Source organism: Aegilops tauschii, chromosome 7 (assembly GCF_002575655.3).
Source record: "Aegilops tauschii subsp. strangulata cultivar AL8/78 chromosome 7, Aet v6.0, whole genome shotgun sequence".
In the NCBI taxonomy this organism is placed as follows: domain Eukaryota; kingdom Viridiplantae; phylum Streptophyta; class Magnoliopsida; order Poales; family Poaceae; genus Aegilops; species Aegilops tauschii.
The window spans coordinates 29,598,019-29,625,095 of NC_053041.3; the positions used below are offsets into that span (position 1 = coordinate 29,598,019).

The 27,077-nt window shown below is 48.7% G+C and overlaps 3 protein-coding genes and 1 long non-coding RNA gene across 6 annotated transcripts; 2 read left to right on the plus strand and 2 right to left on the minus strand.

The window, feature by feature from the left end:
• The first annotated feature begins 1,444 nt into the window (after positions 1-1,444).
• Positions 1,445-2,601, plus strand: LOC109747748 (dehydration-responsive element-binding protein 1C). Its single transcript, XM_020306781.4, has one exon. The coding sequence runs from the start codon at positions 1,593-1,595 to the stop codon at positions 2,250-2,252; it is 660 nt and encodes a 219-aa protein (XP_020162370.1). The 5' UTR covers positions 1,445-1,592; the 3' UTR covers positions 2,253-2,601.
• Positions 2,602-4,795: 2,194 nt separating this feature from the next.
• Positions 4,796-6,230, minus strand: LOC109747751 (dehydration-responsive element-binding protein 1C). Its single transcript, XM_020306784.3, has one exon. The coding sequence runs from the start codon at positions 5,793-5,795 to the stop codon at positions 5,112-5,114; it is 684 nt and encodes a 227-aa protein (XP_020162373.1). The 5' UTR covers positions 5,796-6,230; the 3' UTR covers positions 4,796-5,111.
• Positions 6,231-9,095: 2,865 nt separating this feature from the next.
• Positions 9,096-10,154, minus strand: LOC109747750 (dehydration-responsive element-binding protein 1C). Its single transcript, XM_020306783.4, has one exon. It carries the CDS (start codon positions 10,063-10,065, stop codon positions 9,421-9,423), a length of 645 nt encoding a protein of 214 aa, XP_020162372.1. The 5' UTR covers positions 10,066-10,154; the 3' UTR covers positions 9,096-9,420.
• Positions 10,155-21,312: 11,158 nt separating this feature from the next.
• On the plus strand, positions 21,313-26,427 carry LOC109747749 (uncharacterized). Of its 3 annotated transcripts, none has more exons than XR_002229222.4 (8): positions 21,313-21,513; positions 21,621-21,865; positions 22,603-22,786; positions 22,870-23,061; positions 25,326-25,424; positions 25,518-25,779; positions 25,869-25,944; positions 26,042-26,427. It is a non-coding gene; the product is annotated as an uncharacterized lncRNA (long non-coding RNA). The 3 variants fall into 3 exon arrangements; XR_002229223.4 differs by having other exon boundaries at positions 25,557-25,779; XR_002229224.4 differs by lacking the exon at positions 22,603-22,786.
• Positions 26,428-27,077: the final 650 nt, after the last annotated feature.

Sequence of the window (27,077 nt, forward strand, 5' to 3'; positions counted from 1 at the left end):
TTTTTACTTCTTCAATCTAACTAGGAAAACATGTTTTATATTATATTCTATAAAAACAATATCTGTTAGAATAAAGCGCTAATGAAAGATCATGCATAATACAAATTCTGTTAAAAAAGTGCAAGTGGTACTTCTCGAAATATACTGTCATTTGCGAAAATCCCCGTTTATTGAGACATGGACAGAGCTTCAGAATGAATAAAATAAGTTTATTTTTCTAGATGTATGTATACGATTTCAAAGGCTACCCAAATTAAAATGACATGTAAATTGTTGTAAGAGAAAGTTTACTCCCTCCGTTCCAATGAATAAGACGCGCCCGCATCTCAAAACTAAACTTTGACCATAAATTACATGCTTCATCTTCGAGTCCGACTTTCGGGCTTTAATCTTCCTCGAGTTCATCCGCCGTGAGGGATTAGACCGGGTTCCAGCGGTCGATATCTTTCGGCTCCTCGAGGCGGCGAGGTTAGGGTTTTTCCCGTGCATATGTGATGGCGAGATTTGGTGACAACTTCTTTGGATATGTTCAAGGGTTCAAGTATGACGACTATGACTCTGGGATGATGGTCTCTAGGGGCGCGTCCTCAAAGACTTTTTGATTGTTGTTGGCAAGGTAGGTTGTCTCCGGTATGGGAGCGATGCGCAGCCGAAGGTTGTCTGGAGATCTTAATTGAATTTTCTTATTATGTTTTGGACGCTTTTTACTTCTACGAATCTTTGTACTAGTAAATCCGAGTCTTTTCGCATATACAACAATTACGGGCGGTTTTTAGAACAAACTAATTTCATGGTAACATAAAAGCTGTATTAATTTGTGAACCTAGATGTGGTTGGATAGTTAGGAGGACAGTGGTATGCTCAGCCCATCAAGGCTCATGTTTTAGACTTGACATTGATACACGCATTGTTCCTGGATTTATTTCAGGCTTCCGGCGATGTTCGTTCAGTGGAAGGAAGCGTTTTCATCGACTGCGAGACGTCTATAATAAGTCTGTAAAATCCTAAGATGTTGGGGTGAGTGTATGCTCGTGTTTGTGAGCCACTTCAGTTGTACTCTACTGTTGAACAAATACCGTGTTAATTTTACTAACAAAAACCAGTATACACAGCAGCATGAGGCACTACTACCGTGGCAAGGTACGGGCAACAGCACCGATTTCCAGCCGCCCACAGGACCAGAAAAGGCATCCCCTGTCGCCATCTCCACGTGGCCCTCCCCCCTTCCCCTCTCCTTCCAGAAATAGAAGAGCGATGCATCCCTCCCGGGCGAAGGAAACTCGGGTGACGGCAACACGCTTTCCCCATCCATCCATCCACCCGTCTCGCGGCCTCTGCTCCCCGCGCCTTCCAGCTCACACCTCACTCCCGCCACGCGCCGCCCCTACCCCCCCAATTCAAACCCACCTTGATTTCTCTCTCCCTCCCGCCGCCGAATCCTATATATACATCCCCATCTCCTCACTCCCATCTCAAGGCTCATCCACACAAACACCCAACCAACATCACCTCACTCACCAGTCACCACCATTGCCGCGCTGCAGAGCAGATCGACCCATCGGCACCGGCTAGACACCACCTCGTGCAACACCATGGACCAGTACAGCTACGGCGGCGGCGACGGCGACCAGGCCGGCCAGGGCGGGTACGCGACGGTGACGTCGGCGCCGCCCAAGCGGCCGGCGGGGCGGACCAAGTTCCGGGAGACGCGCCACCCGGTGTACCGCGGCGTGCGCCGGCGCGGCGCGGCCGGGCGGTGGGTCTGCGAGGTGCGCGAGCCCAACAAGAAGTCCCGCATCTGGCTCGGCACCTTCGCCAGCCCCGAGGCCGCCGCCCGCGCCCACGACGTCGCCGCGCTGGCCCTGCGCGGCCGCGCCGCCTGCCTCAACTTCGCCGACTCGGCCACGCTGCTCGCCGTCGACCCCGCCACGCTCCGCACCCCCGACGACATCCGCGCCGCCGCCATCGCGCTCGCCGAGACCGCCTGCCCCGCCGCGCCCGTGGCCGCCGAGGCGTCCGCGCCGGCGCCCGCGATGATGGCGATGATGCAAGAGCCCTCGGCGGTGGAGTATGACGACTACCCGATGCAGTACGGCGGCATTGGGGACTTCGACCAGCATTCGTACTACTACGACGGGTTGAGCGCCGGCGGCGGCGACTGGCAGAGCAGCTCGCACATGGACGGAGCCGACGACGACTCAAACTGCGGCGGTGGGTACGGCGCCGGCGAGGTCCCACTTTGGAGCTACTGATCGAGCTTCTCGATTGGGCCATTCTTCATCTCGATTGGCTTGCTCCGATGGGGCTGCTGTACAACATCAGCGTAGGATAAAGAAGAAGAAGCAGAGTTAGTCGGGAGCTTCAGTTCTGAAGTAGTAGTAGTATTATTATTTATGTGTTCGTAAAGCAGAGAGAGAACGGGAATGCAAATTGCATCAGCCTGTTTCCCTCCTTATTTTTTTTCATTTTTTGATAATTCTTTTGTTGGCTGGAAATTTTGTAACATGTGTTGGAGTAGAGTAATAAGAGACCAACTCTGCTTTACTAATTAATAGTACTATATATCTGAAATAAAAATTCGCCGAGGCTTCCTTTGTTGCAGCCGAGCTTTAGTCACTGCTTAGTAGCGTAATAACAAGTGTCATTTGGTTGTTGCGGAGAAGTGTATTGTCAGTTCGAACTATCATCCAAGCACAAATATCATGGGAAGTGCACAAATATCCTGAGAAGTAATTTCATACGGAAGTTGCGCAAGATTTATCCTGAGAAGTAATTTCATCCAAACAGCACAAAAAGATATCCTGAGAAGTAATTTCATCCAAATAGTTTCATCGGGGAGAAGAACACAAACTCTGCGCAGGATTTATGTTGTACTCTGAACTCGGATACCCCAAGCATGACGTCACTGTTGCATTGCATCCAAGCTCTGGACTCGAGCGTGGAGGTGAAGTGTCTGCTGTGACTGCTTCATTCAACGGGCGGTGCACTTGCACGTGCAACGTACTACTCCACGGAGCTTAATTCTTCGGGCGATTAAGAATACGACTACTAGTAGTGGTTGTCGGGCAAGTGTTGGTTAGTTATTGGCACCGGCCATGGCCGATCAGTGATCACGCAGCACGAAGACGCGTTAAGTTTGCGCGGGCGGCCCAGCGGAGCACGAACTGTCCGTGACGTACTCTATGTAATCCTCGCACGCAGGGCAGGATAGATAGATTCGGTCGGTGAATGAATCTTCGGCACGTCGCATGCCGAGACGTCTCGGGCACTCCCGTCTCGCTCGCTCGCTCGCGTTGTTTATTCAGGGAGTCACCGTCAGTCCAGAGAGAGAGAGAGAGAGAGAACGGAACGGAAAGAGACAAGTGAAGTCATAGTCAGTCACAGTACGCTTTTCGGACAGCGATGAAAGAAATGTCCAGGGGAGCGATGATTTTCCCTTCTCAGGGGACACGTGTCTGTAGTTTAGAGTGAGGCCAGTTACTAAATAAAATGGAAAAATCTTGAGATAGCCACGTGTATTTGTATAGAGTGGGTTTCCTTTTTGCCCCTAGTTTCACGTTACGGTGTTTATCCTATTTGCATATGTTTTCTTTTTAAACGCGGTACAAACACAAGCCTTCATATATACGCGCATAGACTCATATCTATGAACGTACATACGCACATTCTATCCCTATGAGCTTCTCCAGGAGACCGAGCCGGCATATCATTTTGAGATTCACAAACTCATCATAGGCGTCTTGTAATTGACGGAAACATCTCCTCCAACGGAATGCGTATTGCCGAAAATTCTGAAATAAATTCAGAATAAATGCGAGCATCAAGACTTAAACCCTGATGGACTGGGTATACCATTGTCCTTCTAACCATTCAATCACAGGTTGATGTTGAACGTGCAAGCCATATGGGCGGTTGAGTTTTATCTATTTTGTTTTTCTTTCGCTAAACCAGACCCCTACAGAACCACTAACGTTGCACCTAGTCAAGTTGCATGGTCCACCGCGCCGCTCACCGTGGTCAGGAGCAGGGAAGACTTCCGCGGCTACTACCTCCGTAAACGAGGGGAGAGGAAGGAGCCCCCACCCTTTCCCCAGTGAGTTGGATCTTACCCGAAGCAAAGAAGATCACACAAGGGTGCGCTCGTGGTTGTCCGAGGTCGAGGGTGAAGGGTGAGGCTGATGGGAGGTGTCCCAAAGTGTAGCGGAAATTACTATCCGAAAGCCTTCCTCCGCTCGATTTCCGCCCATCAGCCCGTGGAGTCGCCGCCCCTCTGCCTGCATTCTGATGGTCGGTGGCAGAGAGGTGAATCCTGATGCCTCGGCTTTGACTAGTAGATAGGTAGGGTTTTAGTCCACGCAGGAGCGACGCTCGGACCGATGATAACGCCTTTTTTTTAGCTCCGATCCTCCTCAAGTTCATCAATCTGGACGGATTAGATGGAGCTTTGGTGTAAATTCCTGTCAGTTTCTTTGTGCGGCGAGGTAGTGCACATGCAACGACGAGATTTAATGTCAGATTCTTCATATCGTTTAAAGCGACAAGACTACAACTTTGGTCCTTAGAAAACGTGCACAAAGACTTTGTGGCTTTCATCGAGGCGGGCTTCGGCATAGGAGGGGCGGCAGCGACATATGGGCGACAAGGTTGGGTTGTTATGGACCTTGATGTAGCTTTTATTATGTTTGAGATGTAGCTTTTATTACGTTTGAGGTGCTTTGCACTTTTGGTGAATCCTTATATAATAGGTCTGATCTTTTTGAAAGAGAAAAAAAAATCAAATTAAGGTTTTGCAGCATTTACAAGATATACTATTTCTTTGAACAGAGCTATTTACATGGAAGGGGAAAAATAATCTGATGTGAGGTTTAAATTGTATGTAACCACTCAGCAAACTGGGTTGCATATCTTTACCCCTACCAAAACTTGCTCATGTGTGCAGTTTTAGCGCCACTTTTGAAAGAACAGGGAAAGCAGAGTAGGCGCGCTTTAAACTTTGGCGTGCTTTCACACCACACTCCCCTCCGAGCTCGGCCTGATCTCCATCGTCGATTTCGGAGGACTCGGAAGCGAGCGAATCGAGCGCAAGAAACTGCCCGATCGATCCCACGCGATCAGTAGCTCCAGAGCGCGACGTCTCCTGCGCCGTAGCTACCGTCTTCGTCGGCTCCATCCATACGCGAGATACTCTGCCAGTCGCCGCCGCAGCCGCTAATCCCATCGTAGTAGGAGTGGGAACGCTGGTCCAGGTCCGCCAAGCCGCCGTACATGGCGAGGCTGTCGTACGGCGCCGCCGCGGCCTCCTGCATGGTCACCATCGCGGTGGGCGCGGGCGCGGACGCCACGCCCATCGACGGCGCCGGCGCGTCCTGGGGGCAGGCGGCCCGGGCGAGCGCCATGGCAGCGGCTCTGATGTCCTGGGGCGTGCGGAGCGTGGCCGGGTCGACGGCGAGCATGGCGGCCGAGTCGGCGAAGTTGAGGCAGGCGGCGCGGCCGCGCAGGGCCAGCGCAGCGACGTCGTGGGCGCGCGCGGCGGCCTCGGGGCTGGCGAAGGTGCCGAGCCAGATGCGCGACTTCTTGTTGGGCTGGCGCACCTCGCACACCCACCGCCCCGCGGCGCCGCGCCGGCGCACGCCCCGGTACACCGGGTGCCGCGTCTCCCGGAACTTGGTCCGCCCCGCCGGCCGCTTGGGCGGCGCCGACGTCACCGTCGCGTACCCGCCGCCGTCGACGACGCCGTAGAGTCCCACGCCGCACCGGTCCATGATCTTGCAAGGCGACGGTTGTTTGCTTATCATCTGCAGCTAGCGAGAGAATCAATGGTGTTGGCTTGTGATCGAGGTTGTATGTATGGTCGGGAGGGAGCGAGGAGAGCGACATGGATATATAGGATTCGGCCGGGGCGCGTGGCGGGCTCGGAGCGGCGGCGCGTGGCGGGACACGGTGGCGGATGGAAGCCGGCCGTGTTGGCGTGGCCGGGGGCGTTTGCTTCGCCCGGGATGCAAAGCAGTCGTCCGTACGTCGCGATCTCATCCGACCTCCGACTAGAAGAGTTCGGACTTGTACACTTTGCTGGAGATGCGGAGGAAGGAGACCGGAAGGGGCCACGTGGAGACGGCGACAGAGACGGGCTTTTCTGCTGGTCTCGGCCGGCCGGCGTGCACCGTACTGTGTCAGTGCGTCACACTCCGGTGAGCTACTAGTACTACTTCATAGTACCTCCAAGGAAGCACGTGCGGCAGGGCCCGGATGGGCGGCGGCTCGTGCTCTGGCGCCGCCCGCCCGGACGCGTCAGCGTCCCGCCGCTATCCTAGTACTACTCCTAGTACTCTGCCCCGGAGAGCAGCTGTGTGGGACGGTGGTCCGGCTTGTCAACTGACTGCGGCCACGCCGGCCGGCTGGGGATAACGATGATTCTCTGCGCGGCGCACGTCAGGTTAAGCTTGACCTTTGCGCGTTAAGTTTGCGCGGGCGGCCCAGCGGAGCACGAACTGTCACGTGACGTATGTAGGCGTCGCGGGGGCTAGGGAGGATAGATTTGGTCGGTGAATGAATCTTCGGCACGTCGCTGGTAGATGCGTGAATGCGTCCCGTGCTCTGCCGTCTCGCTCGCTCGCGTTGTTAATTCTGCAGAGAGTCACCGTCGGTCCACATAGAGGAACAGAACGGAAAGAGACAAGTGAAGTCACAATCATTCACAGTACGCTTTTTCAGACAGCGATGAAAAGAAAGTCCAGGGAGCAATGCTTTTCGCTTCCCAGGCGACACGTGTCTAAAGTTTAAAGTGAGGTCGTGTGCAAAATAACATGGAAAATCACGAGATAGCCACGTGTATGCGTATAGAGTAGATTCCCTTTTCGTCCCTAGTTTCACGTAACAGTATTTATCCTATTTTTTCTAAAAGAGGGATATATTAATCTCACGAAGATACCACTTACATCCGGACTCTGCATCGATAAAGGTCCCCCCAGCGATCAACTCCTCTCGACAACATCACTCATACCGCTATCAAATACAACACCCAAAAACATAAAAGGTCTCCAAAACAACGCCTCCAAAAAGGGAACACAGTGCACAAACATCGTCCTTGCCCGATTTAAGATCTTAGGTTTTCACCCTGAAGAAAAGTCTGTGCTCTCAAAATAATTCTTTCAGCAAAACAACCGCCAGGCACAACAAATGAAGGTTAGACCTTGGGTTTTCACCCTAAAAATCACGGCTCGGTACCCGTGGAGTACCACCAAAGATGAAATCCTTTAGTGTTGCCGCCCTTACTTATCACCACTACTCCTGAGAGTTATCTAACACCTGGCTGACTCCATCCCTCCAAGGCTCTGTCCGTGTGACCGATCATCCGATCTCCCCCGCCATGACGTTCTCCACCACTGTCTCCACCATGGAAATCGAGAAGCCGACATGTCCGAAGGTGTCATCGGCCAATAGAGCTTCGCGCCACGCCCTCAGAACCTCATAGGACTGATATGGACGTGCACGACCAAAAACTAACCGATCCAGATATCTTGAGCAAAATCTCCGGCGGTCATTTTGGAACACGTCGATGGCCAGATCAAGGAGGACCAACCATGCAAGGCGTCGCCGTGATGCGAGAAGAGCACGAGGACCGCCACCTTTATCATCATGGCAGCACGCCCCCACATCGCCGTGATCCAGCCTGTCGCCTCCATGTCGGGCGCCAGCACCATCACGGTGCCTAGCAGCCGACACCGTCAGGCACCACCGCACCAGCCTGGAGTCACGTCCGAGAGCCGTCGACCCGCCCAAGCCCATTTGGGCCACGCAAGATCGGTGCCCACATCCGTAGCAACAAGGGCGCCCCCACCACGGAGCAGCCACGCCACCACTGTCAACGCCGGCCCGCGCTCACCATCGGGATCCCACCGCTCCATGCAGCAGGATCATCACCAGATCGCTAGCCTCCACCATTAGATGGTATGGCGCCGCCATGCGCGGGAGAAAGCCGCCGAATCACCCCACCTAGCCCGCGGTCGCCGCGTGCCAGTTCCGATCCCATAGGTTTATCCTATTCAGCGGATTTTCACATGTTTAACCAATCTTGTGCCATAAATTACCAAATTTTATTTTATTGTTTTTGTTTCTGTGCTGGTCGTGCATGCCACGTAGGGCATTAAATTTGCATTCTGTTTTTTCTGCTCAATCGGACCCGCTGGCATTCTGTTTTATCATCACGAGTTCCATGGCTACCACCTGTGGAAGTGAGGAGAGAGGAAGGAGCTCCCACCCTCGCCCAGTGAGTTGGATCTTACCTGAAGCAGAGAAGAGCACACTAGGGGTGCGCTCGTGGTTGTCCGAGGTCGAGGGTGGTCGCGGTCTATGGCGTTGAGCAAGAGGTTAGAGGGTGAGGCTGATGGGAGGCGTCCCTTAAGTGTAGCGGAAATAACTATGGCGCAAGGCGACAAGGGGGAAGCCTTCCTCCTCTTGATCTCCACCCATGAGCCTATGGATTAGTCACTCCTCTACCTTCCACTCCGGTCTTCGATGGCGGGAGGGGAATCATGGTGCCTCAACTCTGACAAGTAGATATGTAGGGTTTTAGTCCTCATAGGAGCGATATTCGGGCGGATGACAACTCTTCTTCTTCGATTCAGTTTTTCGAGCTTCGGTCCTCCCCAAGTTCACTTTTCGGACCATATTAGATGAAGCTTCGTCGTAGATTCCTGCTAGCTTCTTTGTGCGGTGTGGTTATGCCACAAGCTACGTTGGACTTTGGTGTAAGATTCTTCAGGTAGATTAAAGGATTTAACAACTATGATTGCGGCTTCGGACTCAGAGAAACGTGCACAAAGACTTCCTGGTTTTCATCGAAATGGTCAGGCCGACTTTGATATGGGAGCGGCAACAACGACATGTCGGGTGATATGGGAGCGGCGACAACGACATGTCGGTGGTTCGTTCTGGTGGCTGTAGTGGTTCGATGATTCATGGACCTTGATGTAAAAACTTACAAAAATGTCTTATATTGTAGGACGAAGGGAGTAGCTTTTATTATGTTTGAGGTGTTATGTAGTAGTTTTGATGATTCCTTATAATTGATTTGATCTTTTTGAAAGAAAGTAAAATCAAATTAAGCTTTTCCAGTATTTACAAGATATATTTATTTTGACAGAGCTATTCACATGGAATGTAACAAAGGTGAAGAAGTGATGTTTAGATTGTTTGTAACCACTCAGCAAACTGGGTTGCGCATCTTTCCTGACAAGCTGTAGTGTGCAGTTTTAGCGCCACTTTCCAAGAACAGGGAAAGCAGAGTATATGGCGTGCCGGGTGCATCCGCACGACACTCCCCTCCGAGCTCAGGCTGACCTCCCTGATCGATCGTCGATTTCGGAGGACTGAGGAGCAAGCGAATCGAGCTCAACAATCTGCCCGATCGACCCCACGCGATCAGTAGCTCCAGAGCGCGACGTCTCCTGCGCCGTAGCTGCCGTCTTCGTCGGCTCCGTCCATATGCGAGATACTCTGCCAGTCGCCGCCGCCGCTCATCCCGTTGGAGTAGCAGTAGGAATGCTGGTCCAGGTCCGCCAAGCCGCCGTACATGGCGTAGCTGTCGTACGGTGCCGCCGCGGCCTCCTCCATGATCACCATCGCGGGCGCCCGCGCGGACGCCACGGACACAGAGGACCTCCTCGCGTCGTGCGGGCAGGCCGCCTGGGCGAGCGCGATTGCGGCGGCGCGGATGTCCTGGGGCGTGCGGAGCGTGGCGGGGTCGACGGCGAGAAGCGCGGCCGAGTCGGCGAAGTTGAGGCAGGCGGCGCGGCCCCGGAGCGCGAGCGCGGCGACGTCGTGGGCGCGCGCGGCGGCCTCGGGCGTGGCGAAGGTGCCGAGCCAGATGCGCGACTTCTTGTTGGGCTGGCGCACCTCGCACACCCACCGCCCCGCGGCGCCGCGCCGGCGCACGCCGCGGTAGAGCGGGTGGCGCGTCTCCCGGAACTTGGTCCGCCCCGCCGGCCGCTTAGGCGGCGCGGTAGTCACCGTCGCGTATCCGCTGCCCTCGACGACGCCGTAGAGGCCCACGCCGCACTGTTCCATCTTGCAAGGTATCGACCGCTCGATTCGCTTGTCCGCAGCTCGCTCGCTTGTCCGTAGCAAGTAGCAAGTAGCAATGGTGTTGGCTTGTGATCGAGGTTTGTATGGTCGGGAGGGAGCGAGGAGAGCGACATGAATATATAGGATTCGGCCGGGGCGCGTGGCGGGCTCGGAGCGGCGGCGCGTGGCGGGACACGGTGGCGGATGGAAGCCGGCCGTGTTGGCGTGGCGGGGTGCTTTTGCTTCGCCCGGGATGCAAAGCAGTCGTCCGTACGTCGCGATCTCATCCGACCTACAACTAGAAGAGTTCGGGCTTGCACACTTTGCATCGGAAGGAAGGAGACCGGAGACCGGAGGGGGCCACGTGGAGACGGCGACAAAGACGCCCCTTTCCTGTTAGTATTGGGCGGCCGGCATGGTACTGTGTCAGTGCGTCACACTACGGTGTACTAGTACCAGCACGTGCGGCAGGACCGGATGGGCGGCTCGTGCCCTGGCGCCGCCCGCCGTTATGATCCTAGTACCAGTACTCTGTCCCGCAGAGCAGCTGCGTGGGACGGACGGTGCTTCGGCCTGTCAACTGATTGCGCGCCCACGCCGGGCGGCGATAACGACGATCCGCGGCGCACGTCAGGTTAACCTTGCCCTTTTGCGTGCTCTTTGGTACGTGGCGGGGCTGCCGGGCTGACACGAGGTGCCGAGGCGGGACGCCACGTGCCTGCCGCCCGCCCGCCCGGCTTAACGCGGCGACTCTGTGTTTCGTCGCGGTTAGAGCAACTCAAGCAGACGCGTGGTTTTTTCGTCTATTGTTTGTTTGGGTTGGTCGAGCACTCTTTGTCCATCTATGTCCGTCTGTTATGCCCTGCCGCCGGTTGACATAATTATTGTCTGCGTACAAAGCAAATTAAACTAAGAAAAAGGCCAGCGGCCATGCCAGCGCCCATAGTTCATGCCGGCAGCCATGCCAGCCAGGGCCGGCCCTATGTTTCGGAGGGCCTTTGGCGAACTCGACAACGTGGGCCCTAATACTATATGTATATGTATGTTTCTGCACATTATATAAGCATGTAGGGTATGTCTAACTTCATTTGCCAAGTTTTAAGAGTAATTTTTCAGCCATACATGATGAAGAAAAATAGTACATACAATTAGAAACACCTTAACAATTCTATACCATGTATACTAAAATTGCTGACGGGTGAATCATTGCGTACCTTTGAAAAACTGAGAGGACGGTGATCAATGAACTCCTAGCCTCACGGACGGACGAGACTTGCCTGCTCCCTTCCCATGCTCCCATCCGTGCTCCCACATACGTGGCTTGATTTGATTGGAAGAAAATAAGGTCCGGCCCCACCCCTTGAAAATCAGGGGGGAGATGATTAGATTAGAAAAAAAAAGGAAAAAAAACAGCAGTAGGATGAAGTGGGAGCACGGATGAGAGCATGAAGAGGGAGCAGGCAAGCCGGATCCCTCACGGACGGCCGGACCGGCAGCCAGCAGGGCGCTGAGCGGCGGCAAGTGGCAAGAAACTGGAGCGACGGTTGAGCCTCAACTCTCAAGCGACGAACACAAAGACGATGAGGCAGCGACCGCGATGTGTTTTTTCTATTCTTTGATTGAAAGTAGCGATCCCTACGGATGAAAGGATGTGTGCGAGAAGCGATGCGGACGCTTGACCTTTTACTCGCTAGCGATCAGCCGCCAAGTACATCACGCATTCACGCTGCTCCTTCTATCTTTTTTTTACTGGACTATACATACATGCATCACCGATCATGGGCCCCCTACCAGACCTGGGCCCTAGGCGGCCGCCCCATCCGCCATACCCCAGGGCCGGCCCTGATGCCAGCCTCTAAAAGAGCGCCTCGTAGTTCATGCTGGCACACTTGCCAGTGGCCGGCATAATTACCAGCACATACAAAGTGGTAGTTCAACCACGCCATACACCTCTGCGGCGGTCATACCGGCATACTAAAAAGGTGACGCTCTCTGCCGTACATCCATCATCAAGCTTGAGCATCTCCCTCTGCATCTTCTTGAATCAAGCCTCTTCCTCGAAGACACCATGCTCAAATCCACCGGCATGATCTTCACCTCCTTCATCTTGCAAGCGAGCGCCACTTCTTTTGCTTTGGTCTTGACTTTGATAGGCTTGATCTTCGGCTTTCCCGCTTGCACGTCCGCCTCCATCTCTAGCTTCTTCGCTTGCATTTTCGCCTCCATCTTGAGCTTCTTCATTTGCATGTCCGCCTCCATCTCTACCTTCTTCACGTGCATTTCCGCCTCCATCTCGAGCTTCTTCGCGTTCATTTCCGCCTCCATCTCGAGCTTCTTCATTTGCACGCCCGCCTCCGTCTCTACCTTCTTCACGTGCATTTTCACCTTCACCTCGAGCTTCTTTGCTTGCATCTCCGACTCCATCTCTACCTTCTTCGCGTGCATTTTCACCTCCATCTCGAGCTTTCTTCGCTTGCATCTCCGACTCCATCTCAAGCTTCTTCCTTTGTATCTCCAGTAGGTCTTCATTTGCTCTTCTTTATCTTGCCGACCCATCTCCTCCCTTGTTTCCGTTTGGGTCATCATGCCTTGCAAGGCAATCGACGCTGCACACTACTAGGGAAAACCTTATACACAGAATATTACCAGCAGCGCGGTTTAAAAACAAGCGCTACTGGTACTTGGCAGCAGCGCGCTGCAAAAGACCACGCTGCTAATACCCAAGTAGCAGTAGCGCGCTAGGAGAAAAGAGCGCTACTACTACAATTGCCAGGGGGTTGCCCCAAGACTATGTATTGTAGTAGCGCCCTTTCCATAGACTTAGCAGTAGCGCGTTTCTCCAACACTCGCTACTGCTAACATATCATCCCCTCTCGCACCTAAGCTTAGTCCCATACTGCTAAGCGAACAGGGTGTTTACCACCTTAAATATGTTACTTCTCAAACTATCACAAGCACTTGGTCTTCATTGAACTCTATCTGTAGGATTTGTGGCCGCAATATGAATCTTCACCTATACCTAAACAGGTGAGGATTCATGTTGAGTATTTAGATTCTACACAAAAGATCATTCATTACCAATGTATTTTTGATGTTTATTTTTACATGCTTAGCCATAGCAGTAGCGCGTTTCCCAACACTCGCTACTACTAACGTATCATCCCCTCTCGCACCTAAACTTAGTCCCATACTGCTAAGCGAACAGAGTGTTTATCACCTTAAATACGTTACTTCTCAAACCATGACAAGCACTTGGTCTTCATTGAACTCTATGTGTAGGATCTGTGACCGCAATAGGAATCTTCACCGGTTCTTGACGTAAAACCAATAGTGGATTTGTTTCTGTCTTTTGTTGAATCTTTTTCACGGCTCGATAGAGAATTTGATAAGCCAATGATTTTTTCCGTCTTTCATAATACGGTTAACCATCATGTTAACTAATCGATTACCAAAAATTGGATCGGATTTTGCAGTTCTTTTCTCTGCAGTACCTCGACGTGACATGAGAGTGAAAGAGGTTCAAGAATCCGTTTTCTTTTTATAAGGGCTAAAATCACTTTTTTTTTTGGTTTTTTTGACCCCATTCCTATTGACAATTCAGATTCTACACAAAAAGATCATCGATGAGCAATGTATTTTTGATGTTTAATTTTACATGCTTAGCCTTAGCAGTAGCGCATTTGGGTAGAAGGCGCTACTGCTACAGGCATAGCAGTAGCGCCTTTGCGTGGAGGGCGCTACTGCTATGTCGTTTAGCAGTTGCGCTTTTCCCTAAAGAGCGCTACTGATAAGGCAGCGCGGTTCTTCTCCGCCCGGCCACCCGCCCCTCACTCTCCCCCTCTTCAGTCCCTCCTCCATCCCCTCCTTCACCCCGTCGTCAGCCGCCGCTGCCAGCTGCTGCCGCCGTCGCCCCCTCCTTCCTCCATCCCGCCGCTGTCGCCCCCCCCGTCACCGCCACCAAGGTAGCTCCTCCTCCCTCCCCCCTCCTTCTCGCCTCCTCCCTCCTCCCTCCCCTCCTCCCTCCCTCCTCCTTCCTCCCCCTCCTTCCCGCCTCCTCCCACCTTCCTCCCCCTCCTCCCTCCCTCCCTTCCTTGTCTCTGTTCTTGTAGAATGTAGGTAATTTAAATGTAGACATTGTAGAATGTAGGTTTTTTAATAGAATATTTTTTTAGATTATTTTAGGTGTTTTGAATAGAATAGGAAATTTTAGGTCTTTTGATTAGAAATTTTATTTATAGTAAGTGCTTAATATAACTAGTTCTGTTTATAGTAAGTGCTTAATATAACTAGTTTATTTATAGTAAGTGCTTAATAGAACTAGTTTATTTATAGTAAGTGCTTAATAGAACTAGTTTATTTAGTAAGTAGTTAATAGAACTAGTTTATTTAGTAAGTAGTTAATAGAACTAGTTTATTTAGTAAGTAGTTAATATAACTAGTTTATTTAGTAAGTGCTTAATAGAACTAGTTTGTTTATGCAGAAATTAAGTATTTGCCCCTGCCTCATCCCCGCAGTCGTCCCCATCGCCGACCCCTTAAGACCTCTAGGTGAGAATAGCCAAATCCCCATGTTGTTGATATAGATGATAATGTGTTGTAAATGTTGGTGATGAAAATGCTAGTGCTAGTCGCCATGTCATTCATGTCGATGATGATGCATTCTGAATATAGATGATGATGATGATGCATTCCGAGTGACCTATGTTTTGCCGGAATGTTGATTCGTTTCCGTCCCGACAAATTTCAAGCGCTCGATATGTCCTGTCTTTAGCAAAGGTCATGCCGAAATTTTTCATGAATTTTAGCATGACTTGTGGTACAATGTAGGGCATATCGAGTGCTTGTGATTTGCCAGAATGGGATTCAATGATATTTCGGCAAAACATAGGGCATTTTTTCTATGTCATTGCTCGATATATGGAACAGGTTGACTTTAGGTCTGTTTCAGCTCCTTGTGTGTCTTTCAGTGAGGGATAGTGTCCACCACATATATATTTGAGGGAGGAAGAATGGCGACTGTTGTCGTGGGGGTCGCTTCTCCTTCTTCTCTTTGTGCTAGACCTTTGTTACGCACTAGGAGAAGAAGGAGTAGCGACCATTATCGACGGTCGAAACGGTGAGGGAGTGTCCACCATATATGAGAGAAGAAGAATGCCGACTGTTGTCGTGGGGGTTGCTTCTCCTTCTTTTTCTTGTGCTAGATATTTGTAACACACTAGGGAAAGGAGGAGTAGCGACCATCACCGACGGTCGCAATATCAGAGAGGGAGTGCCCACCATATACGTGAGATGAGAGTTTAGGAAGGAAGACTCGACAGACCTAAACTCAACCCGTTGCATATTGAGTAATAGTGATCTATGTGTTGAGTTTCCTGGTAGTTGCCTTCTATCGATTTTCAATTAATGTTTCAACTATGAATATAGGAAATGTCTGACGACAAAAAGGATTTCGTTATGTGCGAATACTGCGAAGACGAGCGAGGCCTGTGCGACAGAAATTTCCTAATTGATGGTAGGCGCTTCAGCATCAAGCTGGATGAGACCTTTGAAGTGGATACACTAAGTCACAACGACAAGTCTTTTTTCGTAATTAAGCATGACTTCTTCTTCTTTTGCTTCAACTTATAATTTTAATTTTTTACTATTCTACTAGCGTATCCCCTGCCATTCAAGAATCTTTGTCTTGGATAAGATTGGTTTCAGTCCTATGGAAACTATGAAGGCAAAGAGAGTTCACTTGAGGACTGAGCATTGTTATACTTTTACCGCAAAATTATACAATGCAGACACCTACACCTATTTTGAGTGCAAAAAATTGGAGAGCACTATGCAAGGCTTATGCATTTGAGCCTGATATGCTTATCACCTTCGATATTTGTCCGGAAGATGATATTGAAGGTAATATCGACATCTGGGTCGATGTGCAGGCGCCTCCAATTCTACCATTATGTGAGTTTCTCAACCATATTTATGTCTTGGATATTGTTTATTTAAAAATAGTTGACAACTAATTTCTATTGACAGCTTATTTCCATTCAAGCAAACATGTCCGACGCTTGGTAGACATGACCTACTGCTATCCCGGGGCTGAACTAAACTGCGAGGAGATAAGTCATTATGTTTCATGACTTGAGGATCTTGATACTGTCAAGACAAATTATTTTCCTGGACTTGAAAATGTTAGTACTCAAAACGTGCAACCAATAGTGCTCGTATTAAACTAAGGTCACATCTATTTAGGAAAGATGGTAAGATTTTTACTATTTGTCCTCAGTGCATCTTTTGCATACATTATTTTTTAAGCTAAACTTCATTGCTTAGTATGTTAGTATGATGTTCTTCAACAGGGACTCCCGATGATAGTTGTGCCTTGATACGTCTCCAACGTATCTATAATTTTTGATTGTTCCATGCTATTATATTATCTATTTTGGATGTTTAATGGGCTTTAATATGCACTTTTATATTATTTTTGGGACTAACCTATTAACGTAAGGCCCAGTGCAAATTGCTGCTTTTTTGCCTATTTCAGTGTTCCGCAGAAAAGGAATATCAAACGGAATGAAACCTTCGCGAGGATCTTTTTTGGAACAAACGCAATCCAGGAGACTTGGAGTGGACATCAAGGAAGCAGCGAGGAAGCCACAAATATACTCTATATAACCCTGAAACCAATCGGGGACGAGCAACGAAACACCTTTTCCACCTCCGGGCCCCCCCACCCCCCCCCCAATATACTCTTTATACCCTGAAACCATCGGGGAGAGCACGAAACACCTTTTCCACCGCCGCAACCTTCTGTACCAGTGAGATCCCATCTTGGGGCCTTTTTCGGCGCTCCGCCGGAGGGGGATACGATCACGGAGGGCTTCTACATCAACACCATAGCCTCTCCGATGATGTGTGAGTAGTTTACCACAGACCTTCGGGTCCATAGTTATTAGCTAGATGGCTTCTTCTCTCTCTTTGGATCTCAATACAAAGTTCTCCTCAATCTTCTTGGAGATATATTCGATGTAATTCTTTTTGCGGTGTCTTTGTTGAGATCCGATGAATTGTGGTTTATGATCAAGATTATCTATGAACAATATTTGATTCTTCTATGAATTCTTATATGCATGATTTAATATCTTTGGCAAGTCTCTTCGAATTATCAGTTTGGTTTGGCCTACTAGATTGATCTTTCTTGCAATGGGAGAAGTGCTTAGCTTTGGGTTCAATCTTGCGGTGCTCGATCTCAGTGACAGAAAGGGAAACGACACGTATTGTATTGTTGCCAGCGAGGATAAAAAGATGGGTTTATATCATATTGCTTGGGTTATCCCTCTACATCATCTCATCTTGCCTAATGTGTTTACTCTGTTCGAACTTAATACTCTAGATGCATGCTGGATAGCGGTCGATGTGTGAAGTAATAGTAGTAGATGCATAATCGTTTCGGTCTACTTGTCACGGACGTGATGCCTATGTTTATGATCATGCCTAGATATTCTCATAACTATGCGCTTTTTCTATCAATTGCTCGACAGTAATTTGTCCACCCACCATAATTTATGCTATCTTGAGAGAGCCACTAGTGAAACCTATGGCCCCCGGATCTATTTTACATCATATTATTTTCCTATCAACTTGCTATTTCTACCGTTGTTTATTTTGCAATCTTTACTTTTTCAATCTATACAACAAAAATACAAAAATATTTATCTTATTATCTTTATCAGATCTCACTTTTGCAAGTGGCCGTGAAGGGATTGACAACCCCTTTATCGCGTTGGTTGCAAGGTTCTTGATTGTTGTGCAGGTACTAGGCGACTTGCGTGTAGTCTCCTACTGGATTGATACCTTGGTTCTCAAAAACTGAGGGAAATACTTACGCTACTTTGCTGCATCACCCTTTCCTCTTCAATGGAAAACCAACACATGCTCAAGAGGTAGCATGCGTCATCGGATCGAGGCTAAAGGTCGCATGTCCATGGTTAGCTTACGACCAAGACATCCTACATTGCACTTTAGTGCATTCAGAATTTCTAAAAGCAGGCAAGTCTTAATAGTCAAAGACTGGAGCAAAATTGTGATGGATCGCAGAGAAGTACTAGGGGGCAGCAATCAGAAGCGCAGCCCACAATTAGGAGACAGGTTCATCTGCATGCTCCAATATGATGAAGCAGGAGTGCTACACATGTTCTATGCTATTTTACCTGAGAGAGAGCAGCAGGAGTGATTAGCTAGCTAGAATGAGTTTGAAGGTGATGATGTGCTACACTATGACTATGATAATTAAATAGCTAGTGTTGGTGGTAATGACTATGATGATTATTATTAGCTAGTGTTGATGGTGATTAGATAGCTACACTATGACTATGATGATTAAATAGTGTTGATGGTAATGGCTATGATGATTATTAGCAGTGTTGTTGGTGATGATATGATGCAAGAATTTTTATATTAATATGATGATGATGAGTTATTATACCATTGGGTGAAAGAACTGCGGATTAGTTTCAAGTGGATGGATCCTTAGTGATCAAGTCATGGATTATTGTGATAATCCATGACTTGATCACTTAGGATCCATCCACTTGAAACTAATCTGCGGTTCTTTCACCTATTGATTTAACAACACTGAATAGGAGCCCTTGGTTTCAGCTGCCACGCGTGGGAATGGTTGCCTTGTTATTAAAATAACACTTTTTGATACATGCGAATGATCAAATATATACCATTACCAACTTGCTAGAATAATTATGAGGTAGTGAGATAAGTATTAAGAAACAAAATTAAGCTATTATAATATTTAACCAACAACAGTAGGACAATTCCATGCCGCAACCATGGGCGGATCTCCCGAGAATAAATAACACGGGCGGATCTCCCCTGCACAAAAGAGAAAAAGAAAACAACGGCAAATGTTGTGTGCGTCCAGTGGGGATCACCTCCAGCGCACAACAACCTTTTCCCCACCCTCTTTCTACGCGTAGACACGTTATCCATGATGACACTGCCCCCCCCCCCCCCCCCCCCCCCCTTCCCATTTATACTATAAGTAGTTTTTGCAAAAGATGGAGGCGTAGTTTGGAAAAATGTGATGTTATTTTTCAGTTCATTTTTATACATTCATATATAATTGTGCACTGCAATGTGCGGATGTGCCCCACAAAGGTCCAAACCTAGATCCGTCAATGACTGTGCAGTTCTCAGAAAAATTGTAATCCTTCCGCTTTGAAATACTTAAAGTCGCAGATTTGTCCTAAGTCAAACTTACCTAATTTTGAGCATGTATGTGGGAAAATATATTAACATTGCAATATCAAATATACAATATGAAGATATGTTTAATGATGAATCTAATAAAACTCATTTGATGTTATAAATGTTGGTATAATTTCTACCGAGTAGACTTGGTCAAATTTAAAGATGTTTAAATTAAGATAAATCAAGAACTTAAGTTTTTTTTTTTGAAATTTGAACGTAAGTATGTTGGAATAGAGTAGTACATGGCTATTTTTACATGAAAAGGAAAAAAAAATCTAAATGGGCAAGGTTTTAATTGTTTGTAATCACGTGGTGGAGAATATGACATTCGTTCACACCACACTCCCCTCCGAGCTCTCATTCTCACTCCGACCACGTGCTCTCCCAGAAGCAGAGTTTGGTTGTGCTTCCGGGAGAGCAGCTCTGCCAAGTGCCAGTGCACTTGAGGAGGTGGTGCCTGCCAAGTGCCAGTGCATGGCGGAGACATGCCATATGGTGAGCACTCGGCATCTAGCTCGTGTCCACGCGCGTGGTGACTCTGTTTCCGAGTTTCGCCTTCCTCATCCTTGCCATAGTACAATTTTTATGTTACTTTTTTTTTAATTCATATAAATGTGCAGTGCAATACCCCCCCCCCCATTGGCCCATTCATAGATCCAACAATGGTTACTTGGATCAGGTTCTCCATCGTAGTTGTAGTGATCATTACTGCTAGCTGAAGAACTTCTACACACCGTAATTTATAGCCACGGCGACCCCGCCTCCTAGTAGAATGAGGAGCACGGACCGCCACCGAGTCGAATGCGGAGCACAGACCGCATGTAGATTTGCTGCCCACATACACGCCTGCGACACCTAAGCTAGCACGGTCAGTGGCGTTTGTGGCGCAAACTGCAAATGCCAATGAAGGTCAGGGTGGACACGTCCACCTCCAGCACAACATTGTATTCCCTCACTCTTTCTGCGCGTCGACAAACAAGTTCCCTATGATGACGAGGTGCAAACTTCGGCGATGAGAGCTGAGACACGGCACGGGAACAATGCCTAGAAGTTGAGGGGCATGGGGGGATCTAGGGTGGAGGGTATGGGGGCCATGGCCCCCCACAAACAATTTGTAGTTTTTAACTAGTACATAAGCATGTACATACACTATGTTCATTTTGGGCTGCCCAACCACCATTCACTCATTCAACCCACGGAACTACTTTATATACGACTCTTTGAATCCAATTATTGTCCAACAGGTGATCCAACGACCCTGCCACACTAAACATAAGTGATGGAAATATTGGTAAAGTTGCCGTACAAAAATCATACAACGAGTGTCGTACATGTAGCAACTTTCTTCAACCCAAAGCCTTGTCCGAAACCGAAGCTAATCTCGCCATCTCCACTCATCGGTTATGTTTCTTTTGATAATTTCGTCAATTGGTTCATACTTCTTAATCTCCCTGTGTGTAGTATGGTGATTGATAAACAGTCAAAGAGTTCTTTTTTTCTTCTTCTGTAATAGATCTAGTTAAAAACATGTATCAAATTTTGAATGGTTCACTGTGACATTTGCTAAACGAGATATCTTCTCGAACAGGACCGATGATGGTGTATTGAAGGTTTTCATGGATTTGAGAACACGTAAAATAGAGTGAGTATTGGATGGTTTGAGATATTTTGTAAGCTATTTTTAAATCTGCTAGTCATCTTGGACCTTTCCATTAACCAAAAATGAGAAAATAATAATGAGTGGGATGAAATTCATATATGTCCGGCTGAAAAAATAATTATACTTTTTATTATTATATAAGACTTTAGTTGAACTCTCTGCATTCATTTTTGTGGGTAAATTCCAAACCTATATGTTGGGCTTGAGTTTTTGCTGCGTGGGACCAGACCGTATGTGCGGGAACGGACGACGCGCACCTGCGTTCTGGTCCGTGGACCAGATCGTTGTCTTGTGAACCGAGCCATGGAACAAAAAGTCGTACCGGACGTTAAGATTTAGCTGAGCCGTCTGGCGTACCTATAGTGTTTTAACGCATGAGCACAACCACCAGTCCACCACACACCTTCGCGCCCCCCACATAAGCTGCTTAATTCCCCCCTCCTGGAGCACACTGGGTCCGGCGGCGGCTCTCGATCTGCACCGGCGGCTAAGGAAATGGAAGATGTTGGGCTTGAGTTTTTGCTGGACGCTGTGGACAGGTTAGTTTCTAGAGATCTGGATGTGTCTGCGTTTTGTTTGCTGGCGAATTCCATACAAGTAAACTCACGCCGGGCTTGGCCGTCGCCCATTGCCGGCCGTTTCCCAGGTTCCCGCTCCGGGAGGTGTTCGCCGACAGCCTGGAGCACCCAGATCCGGTTCCTCTGGTGTTGTTGCCGGCAAGCGAAGCCAATTATGCTGACCCGACAGACTCAAATGCCGCGTCTGGTTGCGGGCAACAGGTGGGCTGTCGATGGCGCTGAGAGGGCACAGAGACTGGGGGCAGTGCGCCAGCGACCTGCTCGGCGCAGTCAACTGACAGAGTCGACCCCAAGGCCCTTGTTGGAAAAAGAGGTCTGCGCCCAGTCCTTCTCCATCTTGAACTGTCTGATTTTGTTTAGAATGTATGTATGTTCATCCGTGCGAAAAATGTTAGGTAGCATATAGAGTTTTTCTGAAAATCGTTTTACATAAGGACCATTTCAACCAGTAATCTGAACCAGGGCAGATTTTGCGTCAGTACTCATCTTATAGTAGAACTGCTGGACTGAATTATCATGTTTGCATAATTCAGGCTACGCCTTGACAGTGCACCACCAGAGAGTGTTGGAGCTGCTCCTCAACACCCTCTTCTTCCTCACAGCTGCCTCACACAGCTCACACACCAACACAAGAAACTAGAATTTTTCTGGTGTCCTCTGCCTCACTCAGCATGCCTTTGTCTTGTCTATTTCTCTTGTCATCAAAACAAACATGACTGCACAATGCTTCTATAACACACATGCAGGCACGTTCCAGCCGCCACAATCGGCCACTTACCCAACAAATCGCTGGAATCTCTCCATGAACCATACGACCGGCCATGCAACTAACAACTGCTCGCACCAACAAACTAACTAACTTCGAGATTTTTCTCTACTGTTCGATTCGTCATGCACCTTCTTGCCGCTTCTCATGGCAGTGCTGCATCACCCAGCACCATGGCATCACAACTTGCAAGCCGCATCACACAGCAGCTAGCATCTTGCTTCCCTTGCGCGCTCAGTCGAGACCTCGCCGGACAAGAACTCCCTAACCTATCCTACATGCAGGACTAAAGCAAATATGCAGATACAAGTGATCAAGATTAAGCTAACGGACAGGATGCCATGTCCTTCTAGGATGAGTGCCCTGGAGCAGTCCATTAGCAAGTACGCAGAGGAACCTACAAAAAGTGTAATACGCCCTGAAGTTCCATGTAAACATGCTAGGGTGTGGTGAAAACGTCCTGAAGAAGTAAATACTTCAGACTGATCATAATGCATTGCTTCGATTGTTTTGGCTGATCATTGCAAAAATTAAATGATGTTATCTTGCAGGAAATGGTTCAAACACTTCCATCCAATACTAGCGGTGGCGTCCGGTCAGCATTTGATGGTGAGCTCACTCCTGGCGGTGATTTGACACTGAATTTGTGGAGATGCATTCAGTGGATGCTCAGTGAAAAGGGGAAGAAAATTTACTGCGGATGGCTTGATAGATATAGAGGGATTTTCGATCGGAGTTTCGTGGTATGTCTTGTTTGATGGTAGCTTCTGCTGTGTGTACTCTTTAATGCATATGATACTGAGACAGATGTATTTTGATTCAATGTTTTTTTGAAAAATCAAGGGGGGGGGGGGGGGGGGGGGAGCTCCCCTACCTGAATATATTTCTCATTTTTGTAACCCAACGTCTGTCCGATTACAAAGGTGAATTACATAAGCACGTGTAAGCGTGATAAGAAATAGGAACGCCATGAGGAGGCGGCCTGCTTATGCGCCGGTTTCTTCATCCGGTGCGTCCAGAGCATAAGGCCATCAATGATTCGCTTGAGGGTGAAGATGCTGTGGTGGTTCTGTTGCTTGAAAGTCATGGCGTTTCTGGAGTCCCACATTTTCCATAGGATGATGAGGAGGATGGAGTGCCAAATTAGCGCGTCAAGCTGGTTGGGGAGGCGGCAGTCCCAAAGGTTGTCGATGGAGTTGGGTGGTGATAGACCGATTCGCTGCCATATTCTCTGAGCGAGGGGGCAGCCTAGGAAGATATGCGAGGCGGTCTCCCCGTCGAACCCACAACAGGGACATAGCGCGTCTGGCACGATGTGCTTGCGGATAAGGTTGCTTTTGGAGTTGAGTCTTCCACGAAACAGAAGCCATGCAAAGATTTTCACACGGTTTGGAACGCAGGAAGACCAAATTGCAATGGCATGAGCGTCGTCATCAGTGTCGGCCATGACCAGCTGATAGGCGGCCCGTGTAGAGAAAGTGAGGCCACCGTTTAGGTAGCGCTCGTCCGGTCCCGGCGACACCTGGAAGTCCTGCAGGAGAGACAACAAAGAGCACAACTCGGAAGCGGCATTAGATGTTAGGCGGTTCCTTAGGATTGATTCTAGACCGCGGTTCATAACAGCAGCCACACGAGCGAGGGGGGTGGTGGTATGTGAGTAGAGGCAGGGGAAGAGAGTAGCGAGTGATTGTTGGTGTAACCAAATATCTAGCCAAAAATAGGTGTTTGTTCCAGACTTTGTGATGACGAAGGAGATGGTGTGTAGAGCTGGTAGTTGGTGGTTTATGGTTTGGCAGAGGAAGGAGTGGCTATTTTGTGGAGCGATGAGAGCATTTGGGTGTTGAAGGTCGATCCAATCTTGCCACGGAGTTTGGTCCGGTAGCAGAGCTTTTACGGCAAATTTCATTAATAGACAGTTATTCTGAACATGAAGATTTTTTAGCCCTAGACCACCTAGCTTTTTAGGCTTACAAACATTTTTCCAGGCAACTAAGCATTGAGCACCGGTGCAAGTTTCCTCTGCGGCCCAAAAAAAAGCGCGACGTATAGAGTCTAGGGTTTTCAGCACGCTTTTTGGGATGAGAAAGACTGACATAAAATAGACTAAGATGGAGTCAAGGACAGCAGACAGAAGGATGAGCCGGTCGCCCTTGGATAGGATTTTTGCTCGCCAACCTGATAAGAATTTTCGGCATCGTTCGATAATGGGTAGAAAGGCGTTTGGGGGTAGACGGGTCGGTGCAAGGGTAGGCCTAGGTAGATTTGTGGAAAGGTTGAGGTTGTGCATTGCAAGGTGGTAGCAATGGAGTCCGCCACAGAAGGGCAGACATGCATAGGTACGAGAGTGGTTTTTGTGTAGTTTATCGTGAGGCCTGTAGCCATGGCAAAATTTTGGAGAATGTGCTTTAGCTGCATGGCGGCGTCATTGGATGCCTTGGCGATTATGAGGGTGTCATCGGCATATTGTAGAATGGTTGGTGGCAGGTGTGTGAACAGGGGGTGTGTGAGGTGTCGAGCGTCGCAGTGTTGTGTGATCATTTGTTGAAGGAGGTCAGCAACGATGATGAAAAGGTAGGGTGATATGGGGTCTCCTTGTCTGAGTCCGTTCTTGCAGTTTATCCAGTTTCCTGGGATCCCGTTGAGCATGACGGCCGTTTTTCATGTTGAGAGGATATCCTGGATCCAGGCCGTGAATTTTGGCGGGAAGCCGCGGCAGTGGAGGATGGCGTGGAGAGATTCCCAGGAGAGAGTGTCGAAGGCTTTGCTGAAGTCTAGTTTTATGACCATGGTTGGGGCTTTTCGATTATGGCAGGAGCCGATAAGGTCCGTAGCATAGATAAAGTTTTCCGCGATGCAACGGCCTGAGATAAAACCAGTCTGGTTTCCGTGAATAAGCAGTGGGATCAGCGGTTTTAATCTGTTTGTGAGGATCTTGGCGGCGGCTTTGACGGGACAATTTTGGAGAGAGATCGGGCGGTAGGAGCCTGGTGTATTTGATTCAATGTAGGACGAGCTTTGAAAGGAAGGAGAATAAATGGACTTTGATTACATCAGCATGATGATGAACTCGCAAGTGATGGGCTACAGAATTGACTAGATAAAGAAGGTAAAGGAGGTGTATCCAGTAACTGAAGACGTACTAAAACCATATGCTTCGTCCTCACTGATTACTAACTGTTATTTTAAAATGGAATCTCAGTTCATGTTCTTGATGTTGTTCATGGATTGCTGGTCACAGACTCACAGTACATTCTAGACACTCAGAAGAAGATTGTGATGGTACTTGATCCAACAGAGACAGATCCATCAGATGAGATGAAGAGAAAGCATGACGCACTCGCGAAGAAGTTCCAGTGTAGGTTTTGCAACCTTTTTAATGACATGTTTGGGGCAGGCTTGGTAGATACAAGTGGATGGTCATTTCTGTACCCGTTTGTTGCACAGCACGAGCCATGTTCCAGGTGAGTGCTTCTGCATTGAGCATACATAGGCGAGAGCGGAAAACAAGTTGCCCGCGGTGACCCTAACTGCCCACGTACTTTGCTCGCAGGCAAGACAGTGGAGTGTATGCAGTGCACTACATACTGGTGTTCACTGGGCTTTACCTGAGATCAACTCTGAACCAGGTAAAAGAACCGGAAACTCTGTTAGTTGTGGACATAGTCGTAATGTACCCCATTGACTGTGCATTGAATGGTTCTTCCTGTTTATGGTTTCCCACAGAAGCTAGTGACGATGAAGATTGCACCTGCGCAAGAAGATTGCATACGAGATAGTGACGATGAAGGGGAACAAGAACAAGGGAGATATCCCGGAGTTCCTTTACAAGAAGATCCTTGACTGAAATGAAGAGTAGTCGTTCAGTCTACATGCGGCCCGGCAAGATCTTTTGGCTGCGCATGTGCTTGTCTGTTCAGTTGTCCCAATTAAGTTGCTGGGGCATTTTGAAGCACAAAAACCTACGAGCTTGTAGCTGAAAAACTATGGACTTGTACTGAATTTATGGATGGAACCCTAAGCAGACGTAAACGTAGTTGAAGATATGTAATGTGGAGAGATGACCATCTCTATGAATTTGCAATGTTAAAACTATTTGTGATTTTGTGGTATGATGCATTACATACCAAAATTGAGTAGCTATCTTCAAAATGGAGACAGAAACCATGTCTGAGGTTGAAACTTTCATCGGGTTTAGGTGACCGATTTGGCGGCGATGGAGATATTTTTCTGAAGCTAGTTGCATGACTGTGTTCTGATTCCGGGAGATGCATATATCATGCATGATGACATTGCGAGTTGGATGGGAATGTGAAGTGCATAAGGAACAGCTGCAGATCTGGACATTCATGGTTCCGGTCCGTTTCTGCTGCTGAGAATTTAGGTGAAAGGCCAGAGTAAGCTGGTCTCGTGTGCCATGGTTATGTAACACTACCTAATGAACCAATAATCTCTATCTTTTTTCATATACACTTGGATTTTGGTCATGCCGAATCCAAGTTGGCACTTCAAAATCAGCTGGAAGTTGGCTTCCTTGATCGCCCAGAATCGCTGCTGGCCTTCCTTTTGCTTTTGGATTTGCTAATTTTACAGACGATTGTTCTCCAGAATCAAGACGTGCCAGTATGATTGGGTGGGGCACGCTGTGGAGCTACATTTATGAGGGACTGGCCAGGTGGGCGTTAACGAGTCCACGTGACGGAGACAGTTCAGCCCGGCTCAGGAAAATGGCCGAGCCGTGCGACGATTAGCTGGGCCGTAC